At 46.8% G+C, this 13,037-nt stretch overlaps 1 protein-coding gene across 2 annotated transcripts in view; it reads right to left on the minus strand.

Moving 5' to 3' along the window:
- Positions 1 to 13,037, minus strand: part of FIRRM (FIGNL1 interacting regulator of recombination and mitosis) — a 1,527,986-nt gene that overhangs the window by 1,153,951 nt on the left and 360,998 nt on the right. For both annotated transcript variants that reach the window (XM_069231089.1, XM_069231088.1), the window contains exon 8: positions 1,614 to 1,752. In XM_069231089.1, the coding sequence (XP_069087190.1) occupies positions 1,614 to 1,752 (139 nt within the window). The remainder of the gene's footprint in view (positions 1 to 1,613; positions 1,753 to 13,037) is intronic.

Here is a 13,037-nt window from a genome sequence, read left to right on the forward strand (position 1 = left end):
TGCAAAGTTCTCTCTGTGCCAGACGGTGTGCAGTTATCAAGCTGCACACAATGGCAGTCTCACAAGCGCAGCCTTCACATGTGCACATGCCAAGTACCCCTTACACTTGCTACACTGTAACAGCCTTACATTAGCAGGCAGATACTGGCGAAAAACATGTGCAGCCCATTTACCAAGTGATTACCACGGGTGAGACACCAGTAGTGAGACTCACCCACAGTAAATAGTCCAAAACCAGGTGATCTAAAAAAAAAACTAAAACAAAATCCACGTGACTTAAATGGGCAGAACCCTTTTTGCTATATAATCCCATGCAGTCTGCAAATCTCCTTATCACACCACAATATTTCACCTAGACCTTTCCTCAAACATGCCCAGTACCATTCCTTTTTACACCATATCATAATATATCACACAGGTATCCTGCGGTTCAGCAATGCCGTCTAGATGTCATCACTCCTAATATCATCACACTATCGCAATCTCTAACAGACCTCAGAAAAAATCCCAAACTTGCAACATGGTATAACACTTTTTCAGACCTCAAACTACTTCTCATCCAACAGCACCACAAAAGCTCACCACAATACACCTAAACAACACAATATGGCACCATTTCAAACCCACTCCACACAGCATAGCAAACTAGCACCCTCAATGCACCAAAACTACACTTAACATTGTACAACATGTTAAAACTAAAATACCACAATATATGATAGCACCACTTACAAGGCAACCTAGCAGCCCCGGCACAACCACCTCATAACTTACCACGCCTGACTTTGCCACCACACTAACACACAAGACAGTTTTATTACACAAGACATGGGGGAACTCAACAAGAACACACTCAATACAAAACTCAACTTAGAAGGAAAACCAACAGGTCACAAATACGTGGACACTGTTATAGTGGAGAAAGACACAGGCTCCACTCCAACATGCAGGAAACGATTTCATACAGATGTTGCGGGTGTTTGATCCCTGTCTTCGAGTTACTTGGTGATATTCCACTGCACGTTTCTCCATGCACATTTGGCCATAAATAACTAGTTAAAGTGGCAAGAAGGAAAAAGGTGAGAACGAGATGAAGATATGCCGAAATCTGGTGATGGTAATTTTGTACTGGCCAATTACTTTCAACTATTGGTTATATACACAGCATAATTTGGAGCCTTTTTAACTAGCAGAAGCAACAACCTGCTTTCCAACACAAAGGGCACAAAGGGTATAAAGGTTATTCAAAGGCCCACGTCAGCAAAACCTCACAGAATATGGAAGGGCAAGAAACAGAGGGGGACAGTCCCATTTGGTACCATCTAATCACAGGTGTTTGTCACAAAAGTGAAGTTCACATGATGAATAAACGGTTTGAAAGGTAAAAGGGAGAAATTAAACTTTATCAGATTTTGTACAGCTGCTATCCTTCTTTTGTGTTGTCACTCTCACTTAAAGCCAAATGCTAAGCATGAAACACAACACGACACTTGGATTTGGCCCTCATATCACCGAAGGTAAATACTAGGTTATCTGCAAGGATGTCGTCATGAATCGTTCGTAATTTACTATGACTGAAAACATCAGATTGTAAAGCGAGCCACACATTTTACCTGAGTTCCTGACAGCTTCATGTGTTCAGCAAGACACAAACAACTATGATATGATGCCAGGATATCATCGCTTAGCCTATTTACGATGTCATTGTGTCTTAATTGGTTTTCCACCAGGGCTTGATGTTTCAGACTCTGCCTAAATAAAAACAGATAGTTATAACAAAGATGCTGTATTCAGTCTTGTAATTGAGACAAAGACGTTGTATACACTGGCGATGCTGTATAAAACCTAGACATGAAGGAATGAAGCTTTCATTTCAGATTTCCCTTGTATTACTAACTCATGAACAGTCTTGCATGATTTTCTAATATTAACCTATTAACAAATGCAAAACCAAGATTACCAGTGCTTCCATAATGGAGAAGCACTTAATAACACCCTACTAAACTAGCCCGCTATCAACTCTGCAGTCACATAGTGCCACTGTTAAAACGGAGCATATTTTATTGCAGTGGTCATCTTATTACTTATGTTAAATGAAAATGCTCAAAGGGGGAATGGAAATTCATAAGTTCTTTCTTGGTTTTAAGGCCATCCAAAGCTTTTTGACCATGCCGACAGTGGGAGATATTTCAATTGCTTTTTCTATCCCTTTTCAGTAATCAGCTGCAGTCGTGGCTCACGGGAGGGAAAAGATGCGGGCGGCACATCGCAGGGTTGGGGATGAAAAATAAAATATATAATCATTAAAAAAACAACTTACCTTTCTCGCCGCGGCGATGCTCCTCTGGCTGCCAGAAGTTGCAGGCACAGGCTCCCAGCCTGCCCTGTGGCCAATTCTAATGCTGCTTTCATGCATGGAAGCAGCGTTAGGATTGAACGGGACGCCCTGGCTGATCGCTCCGAGGCACCGTGGAAGTCTGTCTGCTCCCTCCAACCCGTCAACACAGTGCAGGGTTGGAGAGAGCCTAATGCGCATGTGTGTTTAGCCAGCCCGAGACAGCCGGCCACGAAACGTGCATCCGCAATGAAGAGTGCTGTACGGTTCCCCTAAGTCCCTGTCACGCCCCATGGCCCGCCCCTTTTAAAACAAAACCATAATAAACTTAGCTTATGATGATTTTGTTGTAAAAGTTTTTCAGTTACTGCTGCTTCGGGGGGGGGGGGGGAGAGAAGGGGAGTGATTGGGGTGCTCCTCTGCCATAGCAAAGGAGCCACCACTGGTAAGCTGATATATCCCGAGTGTCCTTCCCATCCGCAGCCAGATTTATAGGGACTAAGAGTTTGTAAGGTTCCCTTTACGAATATAATCACCAGGTGCAAAACTACTGAAGAAAACAAGTTACTTACCTTTAACTGTAGTTCTCCAGTATTGGAATTTTTCATAGATTCACATGCTTGAATTCTTCCCCGTCGTCGAGATGAGACCCCCCGGTACATCAAAACAGCTATACATACAGGCTACTGCAATGAAAAAAGGCCTAAGGCTTTCACTTTAGTAGCCCATCCTTATCATTATGAGCAAAATGACCAAAGCAAGGCACAGCCAATAAGGCTTCCCTTCCCTCTAGAACCCTCCTGAGAGGAGCTCCCTTCCCTCAGATTTTCTCAAGCACGAGTTGTAAGGAAATGCCTCCTTGGCATGGTTACCCCCTGACTTTTTGCCTTTGCTGATGCCAAGTTATGATTTGAAAGTGTGCTGAGGCCTGCTAACCAGGCCCCAGCACCAGTGTTCTTTCCCTAACCTGTACGTTTGTTTCCACAATTGGCACACACTGGCATCCAGGTAAGTCCCTTGTAACTGGTACCCCTGGTACCAAGGGCCCTGATGCCAAGGAAGGTCTCTAAGGGCTGCAGCATGTCTTATGCCACCCTGGGGACCCCTCACTCAGCACAGACACACTGCTTGCCAGCCTCTGTGTGTTGGTGGGGAGAAAATGACTAAGTCGACATGGCACTCCCCTCAGGGTGCCATGCCAACCTCACACTGCCTATAGCATAGATAAGTCACCCCTCTAGCAGGCCTTACAGCCCTAAGGCAGGGTGCACTATACCATAGGTGAGGGCATAGGTGCATTAGCACTATGCCCCTACAGTGTCTAAGCAAAACCTTAGACATTGTAAGTGGAGGGTAGCCATAAGAGCATATGGTCTGGGAGTCTGTCATACACGAACTCCACAGCACCATAATGACTACACTTAAAACTGGGAAGTTTGGTATCAAACTTCTCAGCACAATAAATGCACACTAATGCCAGTGTACATTACTTCTCAGCACAATAAATGCACACTAATGCCAGTGTACATTTTATTGTGAAATACACCCCAGAGGGCGTCTTAGAGATGCCCCCTGAAACCATATCCGACTTTCAGTGTGGGCTGACTAGTTTTAGCAGCCTGCCACACACCAGACATGTTGCTGGCCACATGGGGAGAGTGCCTTTGTCACTCTGTGGCTAGTAACAAAGCCTGTACTGGGTGGAGGTGCTTCTCACCTCCCCCTGCAGGAACTGTAACACCTGGCGGTGAGCCTCAAAGGCTCACCCCCTTTGTTACAGCACCCCAGGGCACTCCAGCTAGTGGAGTTGCCCGCCCCATCCGGCCACGGCTCCACTTTTGGCTGCAAGACCAGAGGAGATAATGAGAAATACAAGGAGGAGTCACTGGCCAGTCAGGACAGCACCTAAGGTGTCCTGAGCTGAGCTGACTCTGACTTTTAGAAATCCTCCATCTTGCAGATGGAGGATTCCCCCAATAGGATTAGGGATGTGCCCCCCCTCCCCTCAGGGAGGAGGCACAAAGAGGGTGTAGCCACCCTCAGGGCTAGTAGCCATTGGCTACTAACCCCCCCAGACCTAAACACACCCCTAAATAGAGTATTTAGGGGCTCCCAGAACCTAGCAAGATAGATTCCTGCAACCTAAGGCGAAGAAGGACTGCTGACCTGAAAGCCCTGCAGAGAAGACGGAGACACCAACTGCTTTGGCCCCAGCTCTACCGGCCTGTCTCCCCACTTCAAGAAAAATTGCAAAAGCGATGCGTTCCACAGGGTCCAGCGACCTCTGAAGCCTCAGAGGACTACCCTGCCTCTAAAAGGACCAAGAACTCCTGAGGGCAGCGGCTCTGCTCCAAAGAAGAAACAACTTTGCAACAAAGAAACAACTTTTAAAGGACCACACGTTTCCCGCCGGAAGCGTGAGACTTTGCCCTCTGCACCCGACGCCCCCGGCTCGACTTGTGGAGAAACAACACTACAGGGAGGACTCCCCGGCGACTGCGAGACCGTGAGTAGCCAGAGTTGACCCCCCACAGCGACACCTGCAGAGGGAATCCAGAAGCTCCCCCTGACCGCGACTGCCTGCTTCTAAGAACCCGACGCCTGGTAAGGACACTGCACCCGCAGCCCCCAGGACCTGAAGGATCCGACCTCCAGTGCAGGAGCAACCCCCAGGTGGCCCTCTCCCTTGCCTAGGTGGTGGCTACCCCGAGGAGCCCCCCCCTTGCCTGCCTGCTTCGCTGAAGAGACCCCTGGGTCTCCCATTGAACTCCATTGCAAACCCGACGCCTGTTTGCACTCTGCACCCGGCCGCCCCCGTGCCGCTGAGGGTGTACTTTTTTGTGCTGACTTGTGTCACCCCCGATGCCCTACAAAACCCCCCGGTCTGCCCTCCGAAGACGCGGGTACTTACCTGCTGGCAGACTGGAACTGGGGCCCCCCATTCTCCATTGAAGCCTATGTGTTTAGGGCACCACTTTGACCTCTGCACCTGACCGGCCCTGAGCTGCTGGTGTGGTAACTTTGGGGCTGCCCTGAACCCCCAATGGTGGGCTACCTTGGACCCAACTTTGAACCCTGTAGGTGGTTTACTTACCTGCAAAACTAACAAACACTTTCCTCCCCCAGGAACTGTTGAAAATTGCACTGTGTCCAGTTTTAAAATAGCTTATTGCCATTTGTGTGAAAACTGTATATGCTATTTTGCTAATTCAAAGTTCCTAAAGTTCCTAAGTGAAATACCTTTGATTTAAAGTATTGTTTGTAAATCTTGAACCTGTGGTTCTTAAAATAAACTAAGATATTGTTCTATATAAAAACCTATTGGCCTAGAATTGTCTTTGAGTGTGTGTTTCCCATTTATTGCCTGTGTGTGTACAACAAATGCTTAACACTACCCTCTGATAAGCCTACTGCTCGACCACACTACCACAAAATAGAGCATTAGAATTATCTCTTTTTGCCACTATCTTACCTCTAAGGGGAACCCTTGGACTCTGTGCATGCTATTTCTTACTTTAAAATAGTACATACAGAGCCAACTTCCTACACGAGTGTAAGAGTATCTGAAGAAGACAGGAAAAGGTGAGCTTCCCAGGGGAGGAGGGAGGGTCGCATGTGAATCTATGTAAGATTCCAATACTGGAGAACTACAGTTACAGATAACTTATTTTCTTACTCCAGTATTGGAACTTTCATAGATTCACATGCTTGAATCAGACTGGCAAGCAGTAATGAAGCACATTGTATAACATTAATCCATATGTATACTTATCGATACATGCATACACATATACATACATATAACTATATCTATACACCTTCGAACATACATATATCAGTAAAATCTTTAATGAAAAGATTATGTAGGAAAGAATAGCATATTAGGTAAACAATAAATAAGATAATAGAACGTTACCTTAAACAGGTAAAACAATGAATATGAGAGGAATAAAGGAAGAAACAAATCTATACAATGAGCGCAAATTAAACTGGGCTGGCGGGAAAAAAGGAATAAACAACTTACAACAGCTCGCTGTTACCAGAAAAGAAATCGCAACACTGCTTGTCCTACCACCATATCACCTTGCTAAGTTTCCTCCAAACAGTAATGCCTTGCGAAAGTATGCACAGACTTCCACGTGGCTGACCTGCAGATTTCCTGAATGGGCACTCCTGCAAAAAGTGCCATGGATGCAGCCTTTTTTCTTGTAGAATGTGCACGCGCTGGATTCTGCAAAGGTTTACCTGCCGCTGTATGCATATAGTTAATAGCAGAGGCTAGCCACTGCGCACTTCTTGTTTACATAAAGCTCGTCCCTTACGTGGAGCACTGAAAGCCACGAAAAGTTGGTTAGATTGCCTAAACTGTTTAGTTCTGTCCAGGTAAAACTTCAGGCACCTCTGAACATCCAAAGAATGTAGAGCCTGCTCTGCTGGCGTCGATGGATTAGGAAAGTATGTTTTCAGTATCACCGGTTGGTTTATATGAAGATCGGACGGGACCTTAGGTATGAATTTTGGATTTGTTCGCAAAATTACTCTATCCCTTTTGAATTGTAAGAAAGGATACTGGATCGTGAATGCCTATATTTCGCGTACTCTTCTAGCTGAGGTGAGAGTGAGAAGAAGAGAGACTTTCCAGGATAGGAACTTCATGTACGCCTTGTGGATTGGCTCAAACAGTGGTTTCATTAATTGAGACAAGACCAAATTAAGGTCCATGAAGGAGGTGGAGGCAGTACCGGAGGGGAAGACCTGAATAGACCCTAAAGAAACAATTTTATGACCCTCGCTGACCACAGAGGACGCACGTTCTCTGTACGCCTATAACGGGAAATCGCTGCCAGGTGGACCTTAATCGGAGAGATCGCCAGACCCGATCTGGCCAGGAGCAGAAGATAAGGTAGTATCTGCTGCGGTGATGAAGAAAAGGGATGCACTTAAACCTGAGCACACCAAGAGCAAAATCTCTTCCACTTTAGACGATAACATTTGTAGGTACTTTCAGCTACAGCTTTGGCAAGAATGGCTCTGCAATCCAAAGGTATATCTAGATGTGCAAACTCATGGTGTTCAGGAGCCAGGCTGTCAAGTGAAGTGAAGCCGGATCCGGGTGGAGAACTTGGCCCTCGTTCATCGTAAGCAGGGAGGGCATGACTGGCAAAGGGATGCTGTGGCTCTGCGAGAGGTGAAGGAGTTCCGTATATCAAAACTGACGAGGCCATGCCGGGGCAATCAGAAGGAGCTTGCAGCGTTCGATCTTGATCTTCGCCAAAACTCTTGGAATCAGGGAAATGGGAGGAAAAGCGTAGACAAAAATTCCTGACCATGGCATGGAAAACACATTTCCCCAAGAGCCCCGATGTGGATCCCGACGTGCGAAGAAATGGCATTTCGCATTCTGCGGGGTGACGAAGAGATCCAGGCTAGGGTTACCCCATCGGACGAAGACTTCATTCAAGACTCCTTGGTCCAATTCCCATTCGTGGCTGGACGACCATGATCTGCTCAGGGAATCCGCAATGATGTTCTGTATGCCTGGGACATGTTCCGCTCAAAGGTTTACTTTGTGGCTGATAGACTATTCCCAAATGCGCTGAGATTCTCTCGATAAGAGCAGAGCCCTGGTTCCTACCTGCTTGTTGATATAATGCATTGTCGTTGTGTTGTCTGTCCGGATGAGAACTGAGGAACCTCTTATTTTTGGGAGAAAAGCGCAAAACGCTAGTTGAACAGCCTTCAATTTGAGGTAATTCATGTGAAAGACTTTCTGATGTGGCTTCCATTTGCCTCTGACTTGTAGGTGTTGGAGGAAAGCACCCCATCCCTCGAGAGAAGCGTCTGTAGTTATCACCCAAGGTGCTTGTTGGGGAAGAAAAGAAAGCCCCTTCGCTAAGTGAGACTCCTGAGTCCACCAAGCTAGAGAGGGTATCACAGGCTTTGTTATCCTGATGACTTCGTCGAAAGACCCCATGGATTGTGCCCATTGAAGATCTAACTGCTCGTGTAGGGGTCTCATTCTTACACGACAGAAAGGCACCAGAGGAATGCAGGAGGACATCATCCCTAACGGGGACTTGAAAAGGCGAACTGAAACGTACTTTCATTTTTGTAAACGCTTTGCGAGGGAGATTAGTTTTTTCCGTCTGCCCTCTGTAGGGGCTGCATGGTTGGTTGAAGTGTCCAGTACTGCCCCTAGAAAAGTTCTTCTCTTTAAAGACTGGAATGCTGAATTTTCGCAATTGACCGTTAGGCCCAGGCTCGTGAACAGCTCTATACAAGCTCTCGTGGACTTCTGCGTCTGAGATCTAGATCTGGCTTGGACCAGCCAATCGTCCAGATACAGGAAATCTTGATGATTTGGTCTTCTGAGCAAAGCTGCCACTGGAGCCAAGCACTTGGTGAAGATCCAAAGGCAGACCGAAAGGCAGGACTTTGAACTGGAAATGGTTATCCGGCTACTGCAAATCTGAGATACCTTCTGTGGGAGGGATGAATAGGAATATGGAAATATGTGTGCTGCAAATCGAGGGTGGCCATAAAAACCCGCGAATTTAAAAGGGACAGAATGTCTAATAGGGTGATCATACGGAATGATTGCTTTTTGAGATAAGTGTTGAGATCCCTGAGGTCTAGAATTGGACGCCAACTTTTCTGCTTCTTTCGGACTAAGAAGAATCGGGACTAGTAACCCTTTCCTCTTTCCTGATGTGGAACCCTTCTATAGCTCCCTTGAGAAGCATGGACTCGACCTCCTGCTTGAGCAGATGCAAGTGCTTCACCTTTCGAGGAAGGGGAGGCTTCGTAGGAGGGTAGTGCAAGAACTCCAGGGAATGGCCAAACTGGATGAGATTTAGGACCCTTTTGTCTGATGTTATCTTCTGCAAATTGTGGAAGTAGAGGGAAATCCTTCCCCCTAGTCTTGAGCGCAATGGAAGGTTCGTAATCAGAGACGATAGCAAGTCATTGTCTACGGCCTGTATCTTTTGGTTGTCTTCTGGCCTTTCCTCTCTGGGAAGCTCTCGAATAAGCTGCCTGTTGAGGCATTCTCTGTTGGAACTGAGGACGAAAGGAATGGGATGCCGCAGAGACAGAAGGATATCTATACTGCTGAAAGGTAGAACCAGGGTGACCGTGGCCAGGTCCTTCATAACTTTAATGCCCTCATTCCATATATAGTCCACAATCGGCATAGATCTAACACTGTTCTGAAAAGGCTCCTTAAAATCGTACAAAAAAGCAGTCCATCTGCTTTGTAGGCATGGGCAACTCAAATCGTTTAGCGGCTCTTTGAAGCAGTATGTGGAAGCCGCCGATGTCACCCGGAGGGGTATCCACAGGAACCGGAGAGGGAGAAGACGGAGTAGGAATTTGATAGTCATCCCATTCTGTAATTGCGTCCGGTAATTCTTACTCCTCTCTGCCATCATCATCCTCAGATGAGAACAAATCCTACGTAGGGATGGAAATCTGTGTCTGTGGAGGTACATGGGATGGTTGGATTCCTGGATGGACAGGAATAGAAGTTATAGAGGGCGCAACAGGCTGCTGAACTTCCAATCCAGCTGGTGGAAACAGCCTTCTGTAGTCGTCCAAAATAAGCTGTAGATCAGTTATAAGTGATCCTGGCAAAGAAACCATCTGCTCCTGATAAGGATATTGTTGCGCTTGTGGGTAGTAAGAGTGCGGATCATGCTAAGTGTCTTCCTCTAGATCCTGCCACTTGACGTGTAGTTCTGATGGGCTATGAGCAACCCCGAAAGGTCCCTCATCGTCTGAGTCCTCTTGGTCCAGCAGATGCGTAGGTACCAAGGCTGAAAATACTTGGAGATGTTACCAACGGTGAAAGGAAAGAAGATTTCTTGTGTGCTTTAACCCTCGTCGATGGCAACACGGATGACATAGTCGATGGGGACGTAGCCGGTACACTCGTAAGTATCGCGACGATAACAGGAGCGCCGGAGACATCTCATCGACGAGGAAAACGACGACGGCAGAGTCAATGTCGATGGTCTCACAGGCGCAGCATCGACGAACGAGAGGTGATGGGTGAGGCAATCATGAACGCCGTCGACGAGGATGTCGTCGACACGATTGTCAATGAAGAAGACAACGCCGTAAAGATTGTAGAAGTTGTAGCAGTCAACGACGATGCTGTGCAGACACCTTTAGACACCGCCGTCGTCGTCGTAGATTTTCCGGATGGCCTCTTAAAAACATGTTTCACCACAGGAGGTGGTGTTGGAGGCTCAGAAATGGCTCTTTTGCTGCGCTCTGAGGAGACGGATCTTTCTTTTGAGTGCCTTTTTGAAGAAACAGAACTCTTGTGAGGAGAACTGGAAGAAGTTCCAGATTTAGAGGACACCCTTTTGGATTTCTTGGGAGCCTTTCTAGGAAGAACTTCTGAGTGAGGTTGAGGAGATCTGCCTCGTTTCTGTAGCTTTTTGGAGGAAGTTGTAGATTCCTCACTGTCAGAGCCAGACGCTGGATTAGATCTGGACTTCAGCTTCTGGAGCCAAATTAGTAACCTACCCTCCCTATCGTTGAGGGTTTTATTAGAAAAGGCCCTGCAAACTTTGCAGTCTTTGGCCACATGGTCAGCGTAGAGGCAGTAAATACAACAACGAAGCTGTACAGACACCTTTAGACACCGCCGTCGACGATGCTCTCGTCCACGGTGTCGTCCACGGTGTCGTTGTCGTAGATTTTTCAGATGGCCTCTTAAAGACATGTTTCACCACAGGAAGTGGCGTTGGAGGCTCAGAAAAGGCTCTTTTGATGTGTTCTGAGGAAACAGATCTTTCTTTAGAGTACCTTTTAGAAGACATAGAACTCACGTGAGGAGAACTGGAAGGACTTCCAGCTTTAGAGGACACCCGTTTGGTCTTGTGAGCCTTTTTTGGAAGCTCTTCTGAGGGGGGTTGAGGAGATCTGCCTCTTTTCTGTAATTTCCTGGAGGAAGTTGTAGATTTCTCACTGTCAGAACCAGACACTGGATTAGATCTGGACTTCAACTTTTGGAGCCAAATTAGTAGCCTACCCTCCCTGTCTTTGAGGGTTTTGTTAGAAAAGGTCCTGCAAACTTTGCAGTCTTTGGCTACATGTTCAGGGTAGAGGCAATAAATACAGTCCCTGTGTGGGTCCGCAGAGTGGAGCCTTTTCTTCCCACAGGTTTTACAGGCTCTGAAAAGGTTTTTCTTCTCTTTATCAGACATGGTGAATTCTCTTCAAAATAGAGTTCCCTTAAGTAAAGTAAGAAGAAGACACCTTACTTGCTGTAGGAAATCCTTTTTCTGAGGGAAAATGGCAAAAATGAACTTCTCTGAAGTGTTGACTGAGCAGAGCTCAATGTAGACTCCCCAGCACGACGTGCAGTAGAAAATCTGAGGGAAGGGAGCTCCTCTCAGGAGGGTTCTAGAGGGATGGGAAGCCTGATTGGCTGGGCTATGCTTTGGTCCTTTTTCTCATAATGATAAGGATGAGCTACTAAAGTGAATATGTCATAATGCAGCCTATAGGAGAAGGCTACAATGGCCCAATTCTTCATCTTTAATTTAAAAAAGAGCCAGGAGATTACATGCTGTAGGAAGCTGGCTTGGTGCGTGGTGAGCACCTATGCTGTTATCACTTTATAACAGGTCCACCTATCCCTTATTAGTTAAATGTAGGCAGTGTCTAGGAGGCCAGGCTCTCTAGAGGTAGCTGTGGATGAGCAGCCAAGACTTATCTAGGAGATATACAAAGCGTATGCAATATCACTGTAGTCACACAGATCTGACACACATGAAATAACCACACATTGTTACAAAAATAAAGGTACTTTATTATGGTACCACAGTTACTAAAATACAGTATAGGCAATACCCCCAATGGGAAGTAAGTAAACACACTATTATATACACATTAGCAATCAGTAAATAGCATAGAAAGCAATAGGCACTGGTAAAAAAACAATACCAAACAGTAAGGGACCTAGGGGAGGGCCAAACCATATACTAAAAAAGTTGAACGTGAAAGGCAGTCTCCAACACAAGGAAGTGGAATCAGTAGAGGGGAGCTGGAGGAACTAGGAACCCTAAGAGGTGAGTACCACAGTAACCCCCAGCGACCAGGAGCGCAGAGGTAAGTACCTGGTTTTCCCCAAAAACAACAGGAGGATTTTGGAAGAGGATTGTGCAAGACCCAGACAAGACTGGAAGAACCCAAAGGTGGATCCTTACAGAAGGGGACCAAGTCCAATTCAAGTTGGAGTGTGCGGCTGTGGCAGGAGCCGCTACCCACCTTTATGTGGATGCAGGACCAGGTCAACAGTGGACGAAGAAAGCCAGCAGTGCAGCACAGGAGCAGAAGAGGAGTTCCAGAAGTGATGTTGCACGCTGACGGTCATGATGCAGTCGGTCAATGTAGCTGGGAAACCACCAACAAGCCTTAACAAATGCAGGAGTTGGAGAGTAAAGTTTTGCAAGGCTGGAGGGGACCAGCAAGGTCCAAGGGACTCGATCCAAGAAGGGGAGTACGGTGTGACCCTCAGCAGCTGGGAGAGTCACAAGAAGAGGAGGCAGCCCCCACAGGCTACCCACTGGCAGCAGGCACAGGAGTCGCAATGAGGCCCACCGAGCACACCTGAAAAGGAGTCCCACATCGCCGGAGGAGCAGGCAGGAGACTGGGCTTTGCAGGAAGGAGTGCTGGAGGCCGTGGTTA

This window comes from Pleurodeles waltl, chromosome 4_2, assembly GCF_031143425.1.
Source record: "Pleurodeles waltl isolate 20211129_DDA chromosome 4_2, aPleWal1.hap1.20221129, whole genome shotgun sequence".
In the NCBI taxonomy this organism is placed as follows: Eukaryota; Metazoa; Chordata; class Amphibia; order Caudata; family Salamandridae; genus Pleurodeles; species Pleurodeles waltl.